Source organism: Pyxicephalus adspersus, chromosome 4, assembly GCF_032062135.1.
Source record: "Pyxicephalus adspersus chromosome 4, UCB_Pads_2.0, whole genome shotgun sequence".
NCBI classification, from domain to species: domain Eukaryota; kingdom Metazoa; phylum Chordata; class Amphibia; order Anura; family Pyxicephalidae; genus Pyxicephalus; species Pyxicephalus adspersus.
Window position 1 is genome coordinate 97253045 of NC_092861.1, and position 25238 is coordinate 97278282.

At 36.7% G+C, this 25238-nt stretch overlaps 1 protein-coding gene across 1 annotated transcript in view; it reads right to left on the reverse strand.

Moving 5' to 3' along the window:
• Window positions 1–1881: 1881 nt before the first annotated feature.
• The window catches only part of RNASET2 (ribonuclease T2), a 35730-nt gene continuing 12373 nt past the window's right edge, over window positions 1882–25238 (reverse strand). The window contains exons 3-10 of the mRNA XM_072409076.1: window positions 13181–13238; window positions 12577–12632; window positions 9608–9665; window positions 7773–7837; window positions 6992–7105; window positions 6070–6112; window positions 4789–4863; window positions 1882–2404 (exon numbers count right to left, since the gene is read on the reverse strand). Coding sequence (XP_072265177.1) covers window positions 2213–2404; window positions 4789–4863; window positions 6070–6112; window positions 6992–7105; window positions 7773–7837; window positions 9608–9665; window positions 12577–12632; window positions 13181–13238 — 661 coding nt within the window. The 3' untranslated portion in view covers window positions 1882–2212. The remainder of the gene's footprint in view (window positions 2405–4788; window positions 4864–6069; window positions 6113–6991; window positions 7106–7772; window positions 7838–9607; window positions 9666–12576; window positions 12633–13180; window positions 13239–25238) is intronic.

The following is a 25238-nucleotide window of genomic DNA, read 5'->3' on the forward strand; positions in this document are numbered from 1 at the left end:
TAAAGGGAAAATTTATTTTTTTATTTTGTACAACAAAAAAAAAAAAAAAAAAAAAAAAAAAAAAAAAAGGAGGGGGTGCAGCACTTCCCTTTTTAGTCTTGATAGCCTCAGTGCACAGAGCCTCCCAGAATACCTACATCACACATCCCGGGAGGCTCTGGATGCTCCTTTTGCGCATGCCCAAGATCGTAGACATGCGCAGAAGGGGCAAGAGATGCCGATTTCACGCAAGCGCAGTGAGATCGCCTCTCTTCTTTTTCCCCCTTCACAGCGACTACAACATCTTCTTCAGTCTGCTTGGCACATCACCCGATCTCACACTGTGCAGGTGTGAGATCGGGTGACGTGCCAAGCAGACTGAAGAAGAAAGAAGAGAAGAATGAAGATGGCAGTTCCGGGACAAAGAGGAATCCCAGGACGACGCGGGACTGGATTGTGGGAAGGACCAGTGTTATGGAGGGACCTGCAGGATTAAAGGCAAGTGTAAATTTTTGGTTTTCAGTTTAGTTCCACTTTAATCTCACTGCCTATTTGGGTCTGTAGCTCAAAGTGAAGTCAGGACATTAGCATATTCAGAAGGCTCTTTAATAACCATTTTTGCAATAAGCATTCTTGAAGCAGATTGGTGACTCTGCTGCTAAAGACATTGGCAACAGAAGAGCGACAATGTCAAATCTTTCCGTTTACCTCTATGAAAAGTGTGTTGTTTAGTTGTATGTATGCAGTTCCATGGCCAAATCTATTCTGGGGGGGGGGGGGGATATAAATTATATTCCCTTATTAACTTGACCTAGATTAGCCATAATTTTCCTATTCTAAGAGCTGTGTACTTCTAACACTTGACCTCTAGGTAGCAGAACAAGTCATTGTTTTAATTTGCACTAAAATAAGAAAATGTGGAAGGATTCGACAGTCAGCAAACTTTTAGTCAAAATTGACAGGAATCATTTATAAGAACAGCCCTTAGAGTGTACTAGTTTTTTTTAACCATGTGTACTATATTAGCACTTTTTGCAACAATCTAAAACTAGTGAAATCTCACATTGCATACAAAACAATTGAATGAAAATCATGAAATTCATTATGTCTTGCTGTGTGTATTGTACCTTTTTAGTCCTGTTCATGTTATTGCAAAAAGTATTGTGCAGCTTGTACTTGATGACAGGCAAACTTTTACAAAGAATCTACCTTGACATTAAGTATTGTACATCACAAACATGTTTGACTCTGTGCTGTCGATCTCCTGCAGCCTCTTTAGTTAGCAAAATCTGTAGTTATGGCTGCATTATCCTAAAGTAGGTTGCCCAATTGTGACAACAGCGAACCATACTTGTGTAATTGTGTTGCAATGGCCACTTGTTTCCATCAGATTCCCTTGTGACAGTAGTACAATTAGGTGATTGGAACAAAGTGTTCACATTTGAAAACAGGAACTGCTTAAAGACCTAGGCTGCTTACTTACCACTTTTGCCCTGAACAGATGGGAAAATGTTAAACCTACTTACCGCTGCCATCATAGATACCTTGTGCATGCATCTTTGGCAGTCCTGGCTGCTCAAGTCCCAGCCTTCCTATTAGTAAGGACCATAAGTAATTAACCAGTTAGTTTTGTAACACACACTCCTAGGGTTCCTTATCCTGCCAAAAAGCTCTCACAGTACATGTAATGACCTAATTTTTAGTTGCAACAGACACAGCATCAAGTTAAGCAAATTTAAGCTTGTGTAAACCAAGGTTCATAGGAGCTCAAGCTTGGGACTCTTCAGGAACTGTAGGAAAGTGTGTAATGCTTGCTTTTTACACACTTAGTTTAGTTGAGAATTCATTACAAGGCTATATTGGACCTATTCTCTTGGCTTTTGTGTATCTGAAGAATACATGTTGTCTACTTTTAAATGACATTTATTGTTCTGAAATACTTAAAATGTAACACGGAACAAAGATAAAAAGGGACAACAGATCACAGGGCATTTAGGAAGCAATTGATGCAAATGTTTATACTATACAGTAGAGTGTAAGGACCATAATGACAGTGTTAATGCCAATATCCAATACCTTGAAAAACACTATTGGCTCCTCATTAGTGCATTTGAACATTTTGCTTTATCATTTTTTAAATTTAAAGATGCCAAATGGCAAATGCCAGTGGCATAATGGGAACGAAGACCAAAGTTTTTTTTTTTTATTTTATGTGGGCCCTCCATGTGGACAACTACAATTCCTGTACAGGTGGGTAATAAATGTTTATAGACTTATCACAAACATGTAAATCTTGATAGGATTTTCTCCACTTCATGCTCATCTGTTCAGTCAGCTCATCTTCAAGCTCCTCTGTACAATCTACCAGAATAAAATCTTTAGTAAAGCATATTTCAATTTGTCCCAGAACCTGAGCGTCTTCTCCCTGAGAGACAAAAGTCAGTTCCTATAATTATTGCATCTAGTCACACATTTAGTGCACAATACTGAATCAATGTAATAGCATCGCTTTGTCATTAGAAGACCCTGTTAATTTATGTTCATGGTGCTGTCCTGGTGATGCAAAATCACTTTAGACATGGTAAAAAAAAGCTTTATCTTTCCCTATTAAAGTTACACACCTGGAAGTGATGGTTAGCAGTGAGGCCTGAACTTTTCAGGACAATAAAGAATTAACAGGCCACATGCCAAAAGGGTATCTTTCAAAAAGAATTTACACATATTCTGGACACAGATACTCAATTTTCTTGTATCTTTTGATTGTTTTATCACTGTTAACAAAACCCTAAAGTCTCACACATGTATGGAGAAGAATACCTAAAAGTGATACTGTTCAAATTGTACCATTGCCCCTAGACTGATAATCATGCATGCTTCCAATGTGTAAACTATTAACTGTGGGCTGCTCTGTGCATTCTAAATGCAAGAACACAGCAAGCTATTCCAGTTTTCTTTTTCCAACATGTTTATATGCAATGTTTGTACCACAGCATTGCTGTGAAGATATCCTGCATTTTAATTTTAAAGTGAAAAAAAAACAAACCCGAAGTGACCCCCCCCCTTTTGGGTCATTTAAGTGTCACACCTATTTTGTGAGCAAATGTTTTAGATTTTGCTTTCTTGTGGACATTTTTTGGCACAAGAAACAAAAAATAAAATAAAAATATTATAAGATATATATTAACACATTATTCCCTTGGCAAGCTCACGATGCGGGGTAAACAGCTCCAGAAACCCCAGGAAGGAGCAGAAAAGCCAGCTCCCGAGTCTTCCAAGATGGTGGCTTCAGCCTTTTTCACAGTACGCGCTTCCACAGCGCGCTCTGCAATTAAAGAATTAATGCAGGCATTTAAGCCATCCTTTCTCCCTGCAGCTGCTAGCAGACCCCCCCATGTGCTCCCCTAAACCTGATGCACAAATGGCAGGGTCTCCATTCAAATCTCAGATACTAATTCCTTGTTAATGGTCCCTAGCTCACCTCATACTGCGGAGCGGGATCTATTCACTTCTGCAAGTATCCCTGAAGAGCACTCTAGTACAACTACCTTTTCTGGGGATGCCACATTACTGCATGTTTTGACGTATGAAACTATCCAAAGAGTTACTCAAAACTCCCCTGCTATATCTTCATTGGAGGGGCCTTTAGATTAGAAAGTGCTCAAAATAAATTGGAAGACCTGGAAAATCATTCGAGGCATGATAATTTTCGTATTGGTGGACCCCTGAAAGCATTAAAATTTGAAATCTGTTGTGCAAACCTTTCTCAAATCTACAGTATGCTTCCTACAGTGGATGATTTACATCTACAGTTTGATCGTTTACACAGAGCTACTATGGCCCCCAGGGCAGATGGTGCCCCAAGGGATATTATCGTGAAGCTTCATTATTTCCAAACAAAGAATGCCCTTATGAAAGTGTCACACAATATAAAGCACCAAAACACTATTGGATTCAATACAAAATAGATGTATTGAGTCCAATACAAAGCCATTTTTATATACACAAATCAACATTCTGAAAAAAGGGGAGAGCGCTTTGTACCTAAACCTTACTGCAGATTAGATAAATATATTTTCCTAGCAGCTCACATCACGATTGCTTGCTATTGGAAGGCCTCGGCCATTCAACTTGGTTTGGTTGCTTACTAAACGGGGTTATGACAAATTATAAATTAACCTATACCTTGCAAAACAACATGAATACATTTTATAAAACTTGGGACCTGTGGATAGCCACTCAAAACCAACTCAAAACCAACTCAAAACCAACTTTTCAGTGAGTACCCTTTACTATTTTTGAGTACTCCAGCCTTCCCTGTTTTTGTCCCCCTCCCCCACCCCCACGCTCAAGTGGTACCCATGTGAGGTATTCCACTTTTACTTTTTACATACTTTTTTTAGTTCAAATATATTTTGACTTTCTATTGAGGAAATTTTCTGCACATTTGACAATGCTATAATTATAATCTCTTTTTTGCTTTTTAGTTGTCACGCTATTCTTTTTTTGTTATGTTAGTTTTGATACCATATTTGGTATTGTGGTCTATTACTGATCACTTCAGCCCTCATATATAACTGTATAAATGTCATTCCAGGTTTTTTGAGGCTTTGTAATTTTAATTTTTTTTTGGCTGAAGAGAATTTTTTTTCTGTAATTGTTGTTACCATATGTAAGGAGTTTTACTTTGTAAAAGTGTGGAATATTTGTTTTGTTATATCTTTATATGTGTTTAAGTTTACAACACAACTGCCGTCGTTTATTTTTGAAAGTTTTCAATAAAATCTTTAAAATACAAAAATAAATATTTACCTGCTGTGGTGGAAGACACTGGATTTTTGCCATTGCTCCATATACATTCAAAATTGCATTTTTAATCTCTTCCATCTGAACAGAAACAGATAAATTATATTCATAAAACACTTTGTTATAGCACATTATTAGTGCAGAGTTTTCCAGTGATATATTTAAATTCTTAGTTTTATTCTATTGCTCTTCCTTAACATCCTAAGTTTCTATCAAATGCTTTAAAATACTTAATTTTTTGTTGGCTATAAAAGTCATCATTTTATGTCTGATTAACCAGCAGATAATGCAAATAGGTTAGACACATTAAGGGGTCAATTTATTAAACCATGAATCTGATATTTTCTGAACATTTCTTTATTTCTTTACTGCAAATCTCCTTTGAAAACAAATGGACCCTGAGGATTCTAAGTTTTTGGTGAATGCCAAATTGACTGCTTACTAAATACTGCCCCCTAATAATACCAATGAAGTTTTAATCTCTTGAAACATTAGTTTAAATCCACTTTTCACTAAACACAGATACATGCACAACATTACAATGTTGTTCCCAGTGCACATACCTGACATTTACCAACTTAATGACTTCATTTTTGCATTGTTATAAGATTATTCACATTGTGTATATTAGGTCAGTACTATTCAATCACTGTCAGAATCCACACTGTTCAAAAATATTTGCCCTTCATGAACAGTCCCTTAAAAGTGAGTGTAAAGTTTTCTAAGGATTACATGGACAAATCAGAAGGATATGGGAACATTGTTTTGTGGATGGGTAAAGCCAACCATAGGGCTTTTTGGCCTAAATGAGGAGCGTTACATTTGGAGAAACACTGCATTCCAGCATAAGAACCTTATTCCATTTCTGAAATATGGTGGCGAGAGTGAATGCTCTGGAAAGGTCAAGATTAAAGTCCTGACAATCTAAATGAAAATGTTGAGGAAAACCTGAAAGCAGCTTCATCTCTGGTGGTGGGTTTCCTCACATGAACTGCTAGTTCTGTAAGGATGTGTAGGACTGATCAAGCAGCGGTTACCACAAATGTTTGATGCAAGGGGGTCAGACCAAATACTGGGATAGGATTCACTTTTGCCAATAATGCACAAAAAGATTATTTAGGAGCAAGAGATCCATAATTACCAACTTAAAGTACATAATTCTTGTATTATGTAATAGGATTGGGGTGGTAAGTGAATAGCCTGAAGCCATGCTATTTTATTCACCCGCCCACCCATGTAATTTACAGAAACAAAAAACATTTCTAAAGATAACCGAGTGCTTCTCACCTTGTACATATTTGCAGGTTTAATGCCAGCCTTTTCAAGAGCACTAAAATAAATAATGTCAGTTCATGTTGAAACTTTACTTTATACAGTCAATCCTTGAAAAATTCACATAAGGCACATATACTCAATACATATAAAACCAAACATTGTTACACTGTTAACCCCTTTTTTTATCAGTTTAAAATACAATTTTTTAAATCTGGACGGTGCAAGAAATCGGAAGTGCAAGAAAGTATGTTCATCTCATTGTGCACAATAAAACAATAAAAATCTGTAGATAATCCCACTGTTTGGTGTGTGTGTGTGTGTGTGTGTGTGTATGTGTGTGTGAGAGTGTGTGTGTGTTAGAAATATCAACCACATACTGTAAAGTAAATCCTGCTCTGTAGCCTACATGAATCTTCTCACATCCAACAGGCTTGTCATGCTGAATGACAAAATGCCCTTATTCCCATGTGTCTTTTGGCACATCACCCCGAAATGCACTTCAAAAGGAATCTGGATATGGACAAGATATGAACAAACCTCCCCAATATAAAACAAATACCAGTTAAGAATTTTCCAATTCCAATACTGACATTATAGAGGCCCTTACACAACTATTACTTGTAACCGAATATACCCATGGAGGAACTGCTCAGTATGGTTGAGAACCACTCTACACCTTTGTCACATCGAAAACGTGCATATTTCCAACTTATGTTGGTAAGAAGTTTTTAAGTGTAGGACCTAAAACCTTTCCCCACTACTTAATTTATTCTGAAAATAACTGCGTTTAACTGCACCAGCTGATACTGGTAGAGATGTGCAGCACCAAAAGAACTCTTGAAGGTAGCAGAGAAGCCTCCTTGTCAGTCACAGGAGATCCAAAGTTTAGCCCCCCCCCCCCCCCCCAACACCACCACCAAAGAAAGTAAAGTACCTGTTAAGATTCACATGTGTATACAGTTCAAGACCTTTGCTAAAGTATTTGTGCTGGGTGTTCAAACATGGCAAGGATGCTGCACAGGTTCCATGTTTTTGCCATTCATGCTTCCTAAGAGAAAAAAAAAAAAAAAACACAACACAGGACAATCACAACTTTAATTGCTACCTCCAGGTTTGTTTCAGAACAGGTTCGATTGAAGGACTTTGTACTTTTATTTATTTTGCATTTCCTTCCACTAGATGAATGCCTGACCACTTAAGTGTTTATTGTTCCAATAGCTGCTAAATACAAAATTCTAAAAAAAATGTTCGACACACCTATCAATACTGATGTAGTTTGAGACCTTGACTCATGCTCATGAAAAAATGTTCATGGTGAAAAGTGTGTTACCACCCAATTTGGCTCCGTTAATACTTTTTTTGACTCTAAGCTGGTTTCTCCCTTTAAATTTCTTACCCCAGTTTTATCATCCCTAGGTTAATCTGATCCCTATTATAATCTTTTACTTGCCTTCTCCATTTTTTTAACACTCACATTTGTTATTCTCCCTGGAATTATCTGTATCATTTTGCATCTCTAAAAATTTTCAGTCATTAAAAACTACACTTGTTTTTGTATCTAACAATCCACAGATATTGATAGACCCAAGTATAACCATTATATCAACATTGCAGAACTGTAGAGTTTCCCCAGATTTCCAAGAAGTGTGATCTACCTTACCCTTGACATTAAAATCATATAATTTATTATTTCCTCAATTACATTATTTGTTTACCAGAGTTGAGAACCGTTTGGATGGAGGACATCAGGCCACCACTTGTTCATATCTGCCAAAATGTCCTGCATAAAAAAAACTTAAACTTAGTTCTTTTTATATAAAATTACTTATCAATTAAAAGTCACACAACAACATTGAAATGGTATGTGATTAACACAGGTGAGTGGTGTGTAACACAAGTACAAAGTGCAGCATGTTGGCAGTTTGGGTTGGTGCACTTTGCTTTTTCGGTCACACTAAATTAAACAAAAGGAGTTGTAGTGGACCTGTGTTTTGTAAGGGGCATTCAATATATTAAAATAAAAAATGTATTTGTTACCAACATTTTACTAGACAATATGACAAAAGTGTAGGTTTTTCAGTATAGGACCAAGGGGGAGGCTGATTTAGTGTCCCTGAAACCACTATAATTTTAAAAATTTTTTTAACCCCACACCCCTTCAGAGAACAGAATGTGCTGCTTAAGTGTTGCCCTTTGTCTTGGCTGTTGTGGCTGCTCATACATTTTGCATTACATAAACTATTGTGGCTGTAAACATTATTCATTTAGAAAATATGCTATAGATGCAATAGAATTTCTGTCTTTTATTTAGCAGTGGTCCCCACCCTTTTTTTCCCCAACCTTTTGGAGCTCTTGGACCACTAAATGCATTGACTCTGGACCGCTCATGCGCAGGGAGCTGTCAGTCACTCAAAGGGAAAGAAACACTCCCCAGAGTGACATCATGATGCCAGAACCCGCCCACTCTCCCATCACAGGCTAAGATCCAGAGACACAACTGCCCACTGCCCTGAGCCTACGATCCAAACGGGAGACATGGTTAGTGGCCCTGGCCAGTGCGCCCCCCAGCGGGTTCCTTGTCCCGACCTAGCTGGGGAGAGCACCAGTGAGGGTTGGGGACCCCCGTTATATAGAATGCTGTATAAACCTTGGAACAAAAAGAGCAGCTTCAATTTTCAGTCACCTAAAATGATGCATTCTTATGTAACTCATGACCAGAGGTATTTCAGACTTTTCTGTCTTCCTGTTCACATTCTACTTCTCAGAACCCAAGCAATCTAAAATTAATATGAATATGATGGCAAGTGTACATACATGTATAGCATCAAACAGCACTTATTTGTGCTAATTTTGTATTAATGACACTGTATTCAGTGTCAATGTCATTTTAACCCCTATAAATTGCAAAACCTTATGATTGATTAGGGCTTAAGCTCAAACATTTATAATAGTAGAGTAATATGTTCAGCAACTTCCCCTACCTCTAGATCAAAGGTATCCCTTTGAGATATTTCTGCTGTAAGGAGAGTCATTTTGCTGAGTTTTGAATTTAAGTTGTTTTTGTGTGTTTTGCTATATTTTGCAGATAATTGAGTTGTGTTGAAACAAATTATATCCTCCTTATCAGTAGGTCAATATTTGCTCCATCCTTACCTTGAGGCTTTCTACTTTGAAACATCTTGCTCAGCGAAGGTGTAGGTTTCTTGTTATTAACCAACTACTAAGTCTCTTCCACCTTGTTGTCTGACTATATAAACTGGGATGTGATAATAAAGATTTGAGAAGAAGTGATATAACTACATGCTTGAGCTGCTTGTGTGTTATGCATTGCTCCAAACGCGTTAAAAACAGAGGTCACGATAGAGAGGGATAAACTGATCTGGGATCAGCAAGAAATCGCCTTAACATCTGCCCACTTTAATAGATACATAAACATCTACCTCCCCAGAGTAAACTAAAATTACAGCATGCTGCTTAAACCACATTTAACAGTGAAAGCTGTGGGCGTTATGATATACTCTTTTAAGTAGTGACAGCTCTAGATATTTACCTTAATTTCTGAGTAGTCAAAATGCCAGGAATTATTGCACATCTGTGATTTATCAGTCCTAAAAGTTGAAAAAAAACAAATAAAAAAAAAACCTTGAACTCCAAAAAGTGATGCAAATTTCTAGAAGAACCTTAGAATTTACAAATTATTTTGGCTGATGTCTAAAAATATTCCCTCTCCTTAGGTTTAATTGCAGAACACTAGCTTGGTCAGCATGGTGGCTCAGAGGTCAGTGCTCTGGCCTTTGCAGCGCTGGGTCCCAGGTTCGAATCTTGGCCAGGAGTGCAGTTTGCAGATTCTCCCCGTGTTTGCGTCGGTTTCTTTTGCCAAGGATTTTTTAATATTTTTAGTGTATTTCAGGTCTGCTGAATCCAGAAATTACATCAGTTTCATTGAATTGGCTCTGGTTCCTGTGATACAGGAATTGAAATAGACGATTTTACCAACAACAAATGTTAACACAGCATATTATCAATCTTTATTTAGACCGATATTTTGCATTTTATATATTAAATGTAGCATTATTTTCATGAACTTTAATTTTCCTTCTTTTTATTCATACATTTTCTTTTTTTTACAGAAATAGGAGTTCTTCAAGAAGTTTAAATGACCCTAATGTATTTTGCAACATTTTTAGTGAATATTCCCTGCAAAAACAGAGAAGAAACATTACAGAATTTGTGAAACAAGCATATCTTGCATCTTTTGGTATTAAATTGGGAGACCAAGATAAGTATTGCGTTTCCCATATGGTATGCAAAACTTGTATAGAATGTCTACGGAATGGAAAAATGGAGAACTGAAAAGTTTTAAATTTGTTGTATCTATGGTATAGCGAGAGCCCAAAAATCATCATATTAATTGATATTTTTGTGCTGTGAATTTCTAAGGTTTCAATGGTTACATGAAAAAAGTAGAAGTACCTTGATTTGGAATTAGCAAGACGAACTGTGCCACATGATGCTGATGTTCCCATACCAGTGTTCAGTACACTCCCTGATATTCCTGTATCTTACATGGAGGATATATAGTGTTTGGAGTGTAATCCAGGATTAGCAGTGGAAGTGAATATGAAGGAAGTTTTCATCAAACCAGCAGTTCTCCCAAGAATAGGCCAATGATTTAATACATAACATAATAAAGTGTCAAAACAAGCATCTGAACTTTTAGCATCCAAGAACTGTCTGGAAGTTAAAATAACGGTTTATAGGACAAGAAAGGTGACATTCCTACCATATTTCAGTGAAGATGGGAGACTTTGTGTACTGTTTGTGTAACATCCCTGGACTACCAGACCATTTGGGAGTACCAGAATAGCGAGCAGAAGACTGCAACTTTTCATAGACAGTTCCACTCTAAGTTTTAAATCTGTTTTACTGCATTATGGCAACTGCTATGCATCAATTTCAATTGGTCAAATCAACAAAACGTAAAGAATATGAAAATATCAAAATAGTCTTACAAAAGCTTTGCTATCATGAACACCAATGGTCCACATATGTTGATTTAAAAATGGTGAACTTCCTACTTGGACAGCAAAGTGGATACACAAAGTACCCATGTTTCATCTGCTTGTGGAATAGAACAAAGCAGGATCACTGGAAAAAATGACAAGGCCTCCAAGGGAAAACATGAAAATAGGGGCAGAGAACATCATTAACCAGCCAATGGTTGGCAAAGAAAAAAAAAAATAATTCTCCCTCCACTAGACATAGAGCCTGATTTATTAAAGCTCTCCAAGGCTGGAGAGGATACACTTTCTTCAGTGAAGCTGGGTGACCCAGAAATAAATAATAAATCAGGCTCATAAAGTTGGGATTAATGATGCAATTTGTTAGAGCTCTGAACAAGGATGGTAATTGCTTCAAATACATTTGTAGATTCTTCCCTGGATTGAGTATTGAAAAATTAAAAGCCAAAATCTTTGATGGACCCCAGATTTGGAAACTGATAAATAATTTAAATTTCACAAGTTACATGACATACTGAAGCTTCTGCCTGGCACAGCTATGTCATAGTTGTCAAGAACTTCTTGGGTAACCATAAAGCACAAAATTATGAAGAACTGGTACAAAACTTGCTCCTAAACTTTAAACATTTGGGTGCTACTATGAGCATAAAGGTACACTATCTCCATAGCTATTTTGCACCTTAGCGATTTCAGTAAGGAACAAGGGGAGAGGTTTCATCAAGATTTAAAAGGTGATGGAAGAAAGGTATCAGGGCAGATGGGATAGACACATGATGGCAGACAATTGCTGGAGCCTTCAACGTGATTGTCCTGATCATCAGCATAAAAGGAAATCATGCAAACAGAGTTTTTCAATAACTTCTTTGTGATTAGTTCTGTATTATACTGAATGAATTGAAAAGAAGTTTTTCAAAAATTTAATTTTGTAAACATATAGATCGGCATATCTAGTTTAATTTTCATGTTTCATTAGTTTTCTATGAGGTTATTATTGAGGTCATTATTTTAACAAACTAGAGCAAGTCTAGCATAACCAATACCATATTTGGAATCTGTGCATCAAACATAACCTAAAATTACTTTATCTGTTTGTAAAGAAAATGTTTGTTGACCAGTGTAATAGTAATTATAAGTGTATTGTTAAAATAAATAAAAAAAGAGTGACGATCGGCAAAATGTGTTGGTATTTCATTTAGACTATTCTACTAGGTACTGGAGAATATCTATTACAGAAACTGATTCCCAAAAAACAATTTTAAAGTATTAAAAGTCCCCCCAAAAAAGTTTGATTTTATATGAGAAATGAACACTTTGCGGCCTTTGATTCCCTGCTGTTTTTTAACCTTTTTGTATATAGTACACTAGTTCATTGAAATGGCCAGACATTTTAAACCAGCTGTGCATAACCAAGACTAGAATACACATAATCGGCTTATTTGAAAAACCATATAGTCACTGGTCAGGAACGTCAGAAAATATACAATGGAAATAAAGTTACCACAGTCCATGCAGTGTCCAGTAGTTTGGAATCTTGTCACATTCACTTTTAGCCATCTTAAACAAAAAAAAAAAAAATGATTCATCTTGGGGCCAAAATAGTTATCCACAATTATGCTCAAATATAAACAAAAATCAGTTATCTGCGAGGCTACTAAACACCCCTAAATCTCATGGTACTCAATCTGTATGTTTTGCATACAGCAGGGAATCCCTTTTGCCATGTGAGCCTGCTAGGGAAAAAGAGGGTTGGGGGGGGGGGGGGGGCTACAGCAGGCCAGAAAGAACAGATCCAGCAGAGTGACCTTGATCATTAGTGTGTTGATGCCTTTACTGTAAAGTTTCAATATGCAGATGTTAGGGGTTACCAAGCAGAACAGTTTGTTTGAACAGTTTTTACAGTTTGATTCAACTTTAAAAAATAACCAAATATATAAAACATATTTATTAACATGTGGCCTATATCTGTTTGAGACCATAATAATTTTAACGTTCCTGATCAGACACAACAGAACATTGCAGAACCTGTCTTAAGTACAAAAAACAAGAAAAAGTGTTGTAAAAGTTTGGATATCAAGTCTTTTTGTAGGCAAATAGGATCTCACCTTGCATACTGTTACTGGCCAATGATGAGTCAAAATAAGCTTCTTCCACTCATGTGATCTACAAAAATATTTTAAAATTATAATTTTTTTCTATTAATTAGGTTTAGCTTTGAAATGAAATGAAATGCAAAGCCCCCCCCCCCCACACGCATTGCATCTTAGAGCTTAAGCACTGTCTATGACCAATGATGTGACATTACCAGCCACTCTAGAACTCATCACTTGGAAGTTTTAGTGCACCTAAATATCGGACCAATTTGAAATCCAATGATTATATATCCAGTAAATTGTATGTAAATATACCTTAAAAGAAATGTGTTGCAGTTTTTGTTTTTCTATTAAGCAAAGCAATAATTGACTAGTCTGAAAAGTTCTACTTGTAAAACAAAGCTAGAATAGAAGTGCAAACATTGCAAAAGCAAAAAATTAAACACACACTAAATTATGAAAATACACTACACTTTATGTATCCTGTCCTCGTGCATAATTTTATGGAAGTCCCGAATCAAATTTCATGTCTATACAGGGCTAGATCCAGGGGCAGCATTTACATCATTACTAAAGCTCCGTGTGAACCTATTGGAAGGATAAGGGAAACAAATACTGATGGGGACACCAACAAATATGGATAGTTCTAGACATGTGCCCAGCCTCATTAATTAGTCAAGAGATAAGAAAGGATATAGAAAGAGAGAGCTCTATGGTGAGTAAAAATAAGAAATTTTTATTAATTATTTAAAAATACAATTAATACATGATAAAAAGAGAATTTGTGCATCAATAACATAAAACTGGTTTAACCATGATTACTAAATAATAGAGAGTTTGTGGTATGATAATGTATCAGATATGTTCAAAGATCAAGCTGCAGTCTTGTACCCGATGCGTTTCACCTACTTTGGCTTCCTCAGGGGAGGTGGAGACTTGAACATTTGTACATCTACAATTATTAGAAAGATATATAGTGTTCATAACATACAAGTACACAGTACCAAACCATCAAAAGATATATGAAAACCAAATACCCATACTCCCAAATACAGACAGAGATGCACTTGAAAATGGTAACCCCAATAATGGCATTATTTTTTTATGGTAAATATATAATAATTTAAGGTTTGACAACTTAAAAAGTTGTTGGAATATGGTTTTCTCAATTAATATTCAATTTAAAATCAATCAATCCCCCACACGAAAGGGAAAATAGAGGAAATCTTCTAACATTTAAATATTCAATATTCTGAAGGTGACACTGGTGATCAAATTAATTGGCAATGTGACATATGTTGACTGCGTATAGGAAAAATTATCTAATGAAGAAAAGATGAATTTAATCAATATATGAATATAGATTGGGTGTATTGAAAATAAATATTGTACAGAAAAATAGGTATAACTCCCTTATAGTTTGAGAACGGTCTGAAGGTCTCAATGACCTTTGGGAGAATTTGGGGTGTTCCAAAGGCACCCCAAAATTCCAAAATAAAAACCTCTACGAAGCAAATCTCTGAGTGGAAAGGGGTTGACTAGAAAAACATATAAAAAATGATGTTCTATAAGAAAAATTACATAATTCCGGTGTTAGTGTTCAGAAATTGGTGCTGGCAGTCTTAAGCTACATACACACTTCCAATTATTATCGTTGGAAAACGAACGACGAACGTTCATGCACGATATATACGAACGATCGTATAGCACCGACCCTGCACATAGAGTTAACGACACGATCGTTCATAGATATTGTACACACAATAGATACGTTCGTTTCCAGCGACTTTCCTCGTTCGTCGGCGTCGTTGGTTACTTTTTTACCAACGATTTTTTGCCCAATCGATCGTTCGTCGTTCGATTGGAACGATAAAAATTGGAAGTGTGTACGCACCTTAAGGTTATATGTCAATATAAAGGTTTCTATTACGTTTTGTGATACCACACAGAGGTATCACAGAAAAATCAAATGTTTTTGTGGTGGAGAGAGAAACGGAAGAAAAGAGGAGAAGAAAAACTTACTAATAAAAGGAAAAGGAGTGTATATCATGCTTCCAATTACATAAGCAAACATCTATGGAAGAAAATATATGTGACTTACTATATTTAAAAGTTGGTGGTATATGGAAAGAGCTTGTGCGTCCGCATCCAGCAAAAAGAGGCTGTGTGCAGCAGACAGACTACTCTTATAAGGGGTTAACACTAATTATGTTCATGCGTGCGTGCGTAGGGTGCGGACGCATAGAGAAAAGTTTGAAAACAGAAATCAAAAACGGCTCCTGCCCTCATGTAAATGATTCATTTGGAGTCCCCAGCACATGTGTGATACAGATTGGGAGGACTCTGTTGGGTACTCCCCTAGGTGTGGTTAGCTGAAAAATGGAACTTCCCCTGTGTGCTCTCACCTGCCAACACGGGAGAAGAGAATTCTACCTATAGCAGGTCCTGGGCACCAGAGTTGATCCGGTACCCAAATGAGGGACGGATACAGGCAAACGGGGATTCCCATGCTGTCATACTACTAGCACCCTCCTGGAAGGAAAATGGAGATGTGCCTCCCGACCTTCGTAGAGAACATAGAGGGAAAATGTAGATCTAATAAAAATGTTATATACGTTAATATATGTTCAAATAAATTATTTATGAAAGGATAGTGTGGGGTGGGTGTTTTAACTGTAAAGAATTTGATATTGATGTCATTCAAGGGGAGCTGTAAATAATAATATGGAAAAGTTTTATAAAAACCATGTTCCATTAAAAGGATTTTTTCAAAACTACAAAACAGTTTATATGTATTTTGCTATGATAGGAGATTTATACACATATAAGCCCCGATTCCCCAAGCAAAATCGGAGGCTCGCTCGGGCATTCATATTCGCGATCCAAAATCGGAAGCCTTCAATCAGTTCATCAACTAAATTTCAGGCGCTGGCGTATTCGCGTGGAAGTTAGCAACAGAAAAGATCTCGCTACTAGGTCCGCGCATCCCTGGCAGTTTGACACTGGCGAGCTTGCATTAAAAGTCACTGTTCCCCTCAAAAAGCATTCTTTCTAATGTCACACATATTACCCTTAGCCCTAAAAAAAATGTTTGTGCTGTTCAAATGTTTAAAACATCTATATGCACTAAGAAAAAAGCATATTTTAAAATGAAATTTCTTTCCTGTTGGGCAAGAGTTAACGGAGTTCAGCTCCTCTACATAGGCACCTATCTAAACGCTTACGATGCCTGATCGGAGGAGCCGCCTAGGGGTAAATCTTGCAACTTTCCGCAAGCGAAACCTTGGCTTTGCCATCGGACTAGATTTTCCCACAAAAGGCACAAGCACACACACGTTCTTGTTTGCTTCTATAGATATATATGTATATCAGTGCTCAACCCAGGAATTCTTTTGAGCCGGGTGGGAAGAAATTGTAGGCGGGTGGCAGCCGATGTATTGTGACCCAACTTTTCAGTAGCCACATAAAAACAGCCGGGTGGTTACTGAAAAGTGCCGGGTGGTGTGCCCAGCTAAAAGGGGCTGGGGAGAACATTGTATATGTGTGTCTATAACTATAGTAATTACAATTATATATATATTTATATTATATATATATAAAATTGAAAATACTATAGTTGTTATAATAATAAATATATATATATATATATATATATATATATATATATATATGTGTGTGTGTGTGAAAATACTTTTAACATTAAATCCTCCTCAACTTTATTTTATTTTTTTAATAGAATATCTGTTTACTGGCGTACAAATCTAAAGGATCATATCAATCAATAATTATGAAATGTCCAATTGCACAAAAAAACCAAACAGCCAATTTTGACAGACTGCGCAAGTGCTAATTGCAAGTGAATTTGAGCATATATAAGGATGTGGTTTAACTTGCTTTTTCCTTTTGTCTTTTTTTTTCTTGGAGGGGCTCTTGGTTTGATAAGTATTTTTTGAATGCAATATTTGTTGGACCATTTTTTTTTTTTTTAACTATTTTGGCTTTATATGGAAGTGTAGGTTTACATGTGTTTTGTTTGTTTTTTTTATTTTTTTGTCATTTAGTGTAAATTTAGTGATGTGATGTGTGTTTTTTTTGTTTGTTTTTACGTGTTTTTATATTTTATTGTGACCTTTGTATGTGTGCATTTAGATGTGTGTACATATACATTGAAAAGAGAAATTATAAGAAGAAATAGGCAAAGAGGGCTTTTTGGACCATATTGCTTCACATTGATAAGATTGCCTATTTCTTCCCATGATTTCTGATATCATGGGCTTGGCTACAAGCAACATTCATGGAGGATACTGCTTCTCGTTAAAAGAAGGAATCCACCTTTATGTGCTTCCACTACCAAGCTGAGGTGAGTAAGTCAATATATATATATTTTTTTTTTTTTGCCTATAATCCATTACTAAAACATTTCATTTCTCTAAAGTCAAACTAGAATGAAATTTAATCAGGTCACAAATGTTTGTTCACATATTTTTTTACACTCATACTATTGTGTGATGACATATTTGAAAGTGCTACTTAGTATATATACGGCTTGATAGAAATTAGTTTGCAGTTTTGCAACCAAAACAAAAAGTAACAAGTGCAACAAATGTAACTATATGAGTTATATAACTATAACTCAAATGTGATTGAGTAGAATGTAACATAAAAAAGTAGCACTTACACAAAAAAAACAACAAGCATTAAAGATTCAAACTGACCTGTAAAATAGACCCGTAAGAACAGGACGCAGGTGTGCGCTAATCAATTGCCATCACCTCACTATTGAGGTTAACATCCACTCCTGAATCACCCAGCTGAGAATAAATTGCCTTAATTGGCGTATTCGAGATCTTTGCTCATCCTTGCAGGAAACCCGCAGGCGAGTTTACTAGAACTCGGGCTCGACTCAGCTAATAGAGCTTGCTGACTGGCGCATACATACGCGCATTTCATTGATGAATCAGGGTTATAGTCTTTACAATGTAATAAAAATACAGGAAAAAGCTGTATTTAAATTGAATGAGTATGAGAGTAGACTTTAGACAAACATTTATGTTCAAATCAGCCAATGATTAGGCCTATTATGCTAACACATTAAATCCTCATAAATCAGCAAAAAACTGCTATTTCAAAAATCCAACAACTATTTTTATAAAATAAGGGGAATACATCATTATATCCTTGTGTAAAAACACTAATAGTGTGGAAATTTATCAGTCTTAACTGAGTAGATAGGTATGACATAAAGGGAAAATAAAGAGAGGCTTTCATTTGGGTCTTGGAAAAAAACATAACCAATGCAAAATTTTTCATATTCATATACAAATGTATGTTTTACCCACCCAGATCCATCTAAATATTAGTATTGTGTTCCCAAAAAGGGATACATTATGTGAAATAGAGAAAGATAATTTATACAATGTATCATATTTACTATAGTAATGTATTATAGAAAGGGTTTAAAAGACAGCATGTCGTTCAAACCCAGGGGGTCAAAGCTTAAAGGGTAAGGGTACATTTTAAGTAACATGTTATCTATATCTCGGCCTCTAGGGTTGGGGGATATTTTTTCAAAAACTGAAAAGGAGATAGCTCTATTGTCAAAATTGTGTCTTGTGCCTACATGATAGCCTTTTGGTGTTATCATTTTCTCTGTTTATTGAATAAATGTTTTCATACATTTGTTTGCACAGTGCTCTCCGAGTTTTACCTATATAAAATCTGCCATATATACAAGAAATAAGATAGATCACTCCCGATGTAGAGCAATCGACGTGATGTCGAATTCTATGCCATTCCTTGCTCAGAAGGATAAACTATTATTGCTCATTAAGCCATGGACATTGTGAGCATTTCCCACATCTAAATGTGCCTGGAGTTTCCCCCATAGGTGTGCCGGGGGATGTTTCAGATTATTAGCTGTGTACTAGTGTGTTCTTGACTGAAGAAGATTTCCGATATCTAATGCTGGGGTATTGATAAAGAAATTTATACGTTTTTTTGATAACCCAAATAAATGTTCCAATGTTTTTGTAGGATATTTTGGATCTCTTATGTTGATTGTTAAAAGTTGCAATGACCCTGATAGGGTCTTTAAATGATTGAGATTTGTTTTATGAAATGAGCTGTTGACGATCTGATGTTAGGGCTCTTTGGTAGGCTTTTTTCAAAAGGTTTTTACTATAACCCCTAAAGAGGAGTCCTGCCTTTAAGGCATAGGATTCTTTTTTGAAATCATTCAGATCCTTGCAGATCCACCTCAGTATGAAGTATTGGCTCAGATGAATGCTCTTTTTTAAGGATGGGATGGTAAGGACTCTTCATGTGCAGGATGGTGTTACCTGCAGTTTCCTTACTGATTAGAGTGGTATTTATGTTTACGCTAGGAAACATAAAAGTTTAAGATTGTAATCATTTTGTTGTAAATCTGAGAAAAACTTTGAAAGGTAATTTAGACCCTGTCCAAAACTAAAAAGATATCATCGATGTATCTTTTCAAGATAAAAAAAAATGTTGCAGGATAAAAAATGTTCAAGTAGTTTAGGACAACTTCCAATCCTTTAGAGTGGGATATGCTACAATATAGCGCCTCCACATCAATTGTGACCAGTGTGGAGTCTGGTGGAACATGAGTTGGGAAGTGCATTCAAGCAGTTCCAAGGTATTCTTTAAATAGGATGGAAGGGAGGTGACAATAGGTCCTAAATAAGCGTCCACCAACTCACTTGCATTCGATATGATATTGAACCGATACGTGAAATGATTGGACATCTAGATGGGTTTGTTAGACCCTTATGTACTTTCGGAAGTGAATAAAAAGTGGGTAAAATAGGATATTTAGTGTTCAAGTAATCTCTTATTTTCGAATCAGTAGTTCCAAACTGGGAAGCTTGGTTAATGATTGAATAGTATTCAGAGTAAAACTGTTCAATCATGTGACCAGATATTTTCTTGTACCACAGAGGATGGTGTTGGATTTTAAAGCAAATTTGTTAATAACTTTGATCCAAAATTACAATATTCCCACCTTTGTCAGATGGCTTAATGACAAAATGTTTTTGTTTTTTTTGTAAGTTTGAAAAGAGCTTGCTACAAATTAGGTTATAAATTGTCAGTTGTTTTGAGGTCCATGCTTCTAATTTTGCAATGTCTTGGGTTACCAGATTGACAAAAGTATGTATATGGGGAATTTGATATGAAGGTGGAAAAAATTACTATTTGGGGCGTCTTCTGTAGTTCTCTCTCCACCACAAAAACATTTGCTTTTTTGGCAATGTTTTTGACAATTCACACACAAGCACATACTCTGTTGGCATCCTACAAGTAAGTACTTAGTCTTAATGTAACTCCCCACCAATTTTGTATTCTAATAAACCGATTGCTTTTTCTAATAAATAAATTCTAGATCTTTTCTTCTCACACCAAGAACAGCAGAATATCCTCTGTGTGGTATCACAATAGAATAGAGAGAATATACATCAATTAATAGGCAAGAGAAACCTTTATATTGACATATACCCTTGAATTAATACCAGCACCAATTTCTAAACACTAACACCAGAATTAAGTAACTTTTCTTATATGGCTTACCAGTTAGCCCCTTTCCATTCAGAGATTTTATGCTTTGAAAGGGGTTCCCATTTTGGAACCCTTTGGAACACCCCAAATCTTCCAAAGGTAATTGAGACCTTCAAACAGTTCCCAAACTAAAAGGGAGTTATACCTGTTTTTCTGTACAATATTTAATCCCAATACACACAATCTATATTCACATCCTTTCTTCATTAGATATTAGGTTTTCCTATACACAGCCAACATATGTCACATTCCCAAATAATTTCATCACCAGTCTCACCTTTGGATTATTGAATATATAATCGTTAATAGATTTTGGCTATTTTCCCTTTCGTGTGGGGGATCCATTCATATTGAAATCAAAATTGAATATTACATCGAGAAACCATTTTCCAACAACTTTGTAAGTTGTCAAAAATTAAATTAATATATACTTATCATGTAAATAATACCATTATTGGGGTTACCATTTTCAAGTGCTTCTCTGTCTGTAATTGTGAACATTGTTAAATGTTTTTTATATATATCTTTTGATGGTTTGGTACTGTGTATTTATATGTAATGGACACTATATATATATCTTTCTAATAATTGTAGTACAAATGTTCAAGTCTCCACCTCCCCTAAGAAAGCCAAAGCAGGCGAAACGCATCAGACACGAGACTGTAGCTTGATCTTTGAACATATGTGATACATTATCATACCACAATCTCTCTACGATTAAGTAATCATAGTTCAATCTGTTGAATTAATTTTATTTTTGATGCACACATTTTCTTTTTATCATGCGTTAATTGTATTGTAAAATTATAAATCATTCATAAAAATGTGTTGATTTTACTAATATTCACCATAGTGCCCTAAAAAGCCCTTATATAATTTCTTATCTCCATGTGAACCTACAAAAACCGTGTTGAAAACCTTGTCAGTACAAGCATCCAGAGATATGCTGCTAGGAGGTGCATGGATGTGGTTAGGGGACCGATCAGTTCGTTGTCCCTGGCTAATAAGGTGCCCACATCCATTCTCATTTATATGAAACTTGATGCTACTGGCCCACAACTCTTTGGTAACAGGGAGCACCAAGAAATTATACTGAGCTCACATACAGTTATGTAGCCCAGGCCCAGTGCACACCTTTTCCCTATGTTTATTGATATTAACTAAAACTGTATCCCACAATGTCTCACCAATATATGCCTTTTGTGAGGTCATTTTAAAGAAATTTAACTCATACCTTAGCTGGCATCCTTATTAGGCAAGATACTGGTTGGACGTTTATTAGTCAAGCATTGGCCATTTTTCACTTCTTGTGGAATTTAGAACACAGCTCTACGTCTAACCTGGAGTCTTTGCACATAGCAAGTTCTGGTTAACTGTATGATCATCGGTCAAGACTTTTTGAAAAATGATGAGACCTCTGGATTTTGCAACTTATTTCCACAGATATGTACTATTGCATTACTATATTCCCTACTGCTTCTTTCTGGTGACATCTCACCCAACCCTGGTCCCTCCTACAGCCTCTCTCTTCCCTACACTTTCAGGAAGATACTCCCTCCTCCTAACATTATCCCCATTGACTCTATCCATAAGTTATTACCCCCTTTTTCTGGCAGTCTATGGAATGCCAGATCTGTTGGCAATTTATTTAAATTAACCTCTATAAACAACCTTCTCCTCTATAAATCTTTAAACTTCCTGGCTCTCACTGAAACTTTCCTTTCCTCCTCAGACTCTGCCCCTCCTGCTGCTCTCTCCTATAGAGGCCTGCACTTTACACATACCCCTAGACCTGACAACAGAGTAGGGGGTGGTGTGGGTTACATTCTCTTACCTAACGGTACATACAGAGTCATTCCTACCCCGCCCTCTCTCATTTTCACCTCTTTTTAAGTCTGCATCATCTCTTTTTAAACTGCATCAGTTTTTTCCGCCTCCCCCTCCTTCTACTGGTATCTACCTCTCCCCTTTCAAACATGCCATTATTCTCCCTATACTGGAGAAACCCTCACTAGACCCCTCAATACCTTTTAGCTACGGTACCATCTCCCTTCTCCCATATGTTTCCAAACTTTTTGAGTGCCTTTTCTACAAAAGACTCACCGATTACCTGAGCACCAACTCTCTTCTTGACCCTCTCCAGACTGGCTTTCGAGCTGCCCATTCCACCGAAACAGCCCTTACTAAAGTAGCCAATGACCTCATCAGTTACAGTTAGGTCCATAAATATTTGGACAGAGACATCTTTTTACTAATTTTGGTTCTGTACATTACCACAATTAATTTAAATGAAAGATTGCATAACAATGTCAGGAACTAAAGCCTTTTAACACAATACTTCATTTCATGGGCTCAAAAGTAATTGGACAAATCAAAAAGCTGAAAATAAAATGTTCATTTCTAATACTTGATTGAAAATCCTTTGCTGGCTTGACAGCCTATAGTCTTGAACTTATGGACATCACCAGATGCTGGGTTGTCTCATTTTTAATGCTCTGCCAGGCCTTTACTGCAGCAGCTTTCAGTTGCTGTTTGTTTGTGGGCCTTACTGTCTGAAGTTTATTTAGTCTTCAACAAATGAAATTCATGCTCAATTGGGTTCAGATCAGGTGACTGACTTGGCCATTCAAGAATATTCCACTTCTTTGCTTTAATAAACTCCTGGGATGATTTGGCTGTATGTTTTGGGTCATTGTACATCTGTATTATGAAACGCCTCTCAATCAATTTGACTGCATTTAGCTGGATTTGAGCAGACAGTATGTCTCTGAATACCTCAAAATTCATTCAGCTCCTTCTGTCCTGTGTCACATCATCGATAAACTCTAGTGTCCCAGTGCCACTGGCAGCCATGCACGCCCAAGCCATCACTGCCTCTGCCATGTTTTACAGATGATGTGGTATGCTTTGAATCATGAGCTGTTCCACGCTTTCTCCATATATTTTTCTTGCCATCACTCTGGTAAAGGTTGATCTTGGTTTCATCTGTCCAAAGAATGTTTTTCCAGAACTGTGAATTCTGAGAACTTTTATGCAATTTTCTCTTTATGTTAGACTTAAGATATCGATACGCCTACTTCCTGGAGAGTGTTGTTCACTTGGTTTGCTGTTGTGAAGGGGTTTTATCTCACCATGGAAATGAATCTGCGATCATCCACCACTGTTGTCTTCCGTGGACGTCCAGGTCTTTTGGTGTTGCGGAGTTCACCAGTGCTTTGTTTCTTTCTCATGATGTACCAAACTGTAGACTTTGCCACTCCTAATATTGTAGCAATTTCTCAGATGTTTTTTTTTTCTGGTTTTTCAGCTTAGGGATGGCTTGTTTCACCTGCATGGAGAGCTCCTTTGACCTCATGTTGTCAGTTCACAGCAAAATCTTCCACATACAACCACCCCCCTTAAATCAACTCCAGGCCTTTTATCTGCTTAATTGATGATATAACAAAATAATTGCCTACACCAGCCCATGAAATAGCCTTTGAGTCAATTGTCCAATTATTTCTGAGCTCCTGAAATGAAGTGATGTGTTAAAAAAGGCTTTAGTTTCTCACAATTGTATGCAAACTTTTTGTTCAACTCACTGAATTAAAGCTGAAAGTCTGCAGTCCAACTGTATCTGAGTGGTTTCTTTTAAAATTAATTTTGGTAATGTTCAGAACCAAAATTAGAAAAAAGTTGTCTCTGTCCAAATATTTATGGACCTAACTAAGTCCCAAGGCAATATTTCCCTCTTCCTTCTTGATCTTTCCTCTGCTTTTGACACTGTTGATCACCCCCTTCTAATACAAATCATGCGCTCCATTGGTATCAGTGACACTGCTCTCTCTTGGGTTTGCTTCCTAGCTTTCTGACCGCTCCTTTCAATGATAATACCTCCTTCCCTGCTCTCCTCCCTGTTGGACCCCGAGGGTCACTCCCCAAGGGTCACTCCTTGGACCGGTTCTCTTTTCCCTGTACACCTCCTCTCTCTGTAGTCTCATATCTTCCTTTGGCTTACAGTACCATCTGTATGCCGATGACACTCAAATCTATTTGTCCACCCCTCACTTGTCACCAATAGTCCTGGATAAAGTTTCATGCTGCCTGTCAGCCATCTCATTGTGGATGTCTGACAGATTTCTGGTACTCAATCAGGATAAAACAAAACTCATCTTCCCTCCTCAAATTCCAAATCTACCCCTGACATATTCCTAACTGTTACCAATACTATTAATTTACAATCTTATTTCCAGGTCCTGTCACTTTCACCTACGTAACATCTCCAAAATCCACCCCTACCTCTGCCCAAAGACCACCAAACGTCTTGTACACGCTTGTATCTCTTGTCTGGACTACTGCAACATCCTCCTCTCTGGTTTTCCACTAACCCAACTCTCTCCTTTACAATCTAATATGAATGCTGCAGCCAGACTCATCCATCCTTTCCACCACTCTTCTTCTGTTGCATCTCTTTATTGTGCTCTTAATTGGCTTCCATTTCACCTTAGAATCAAAT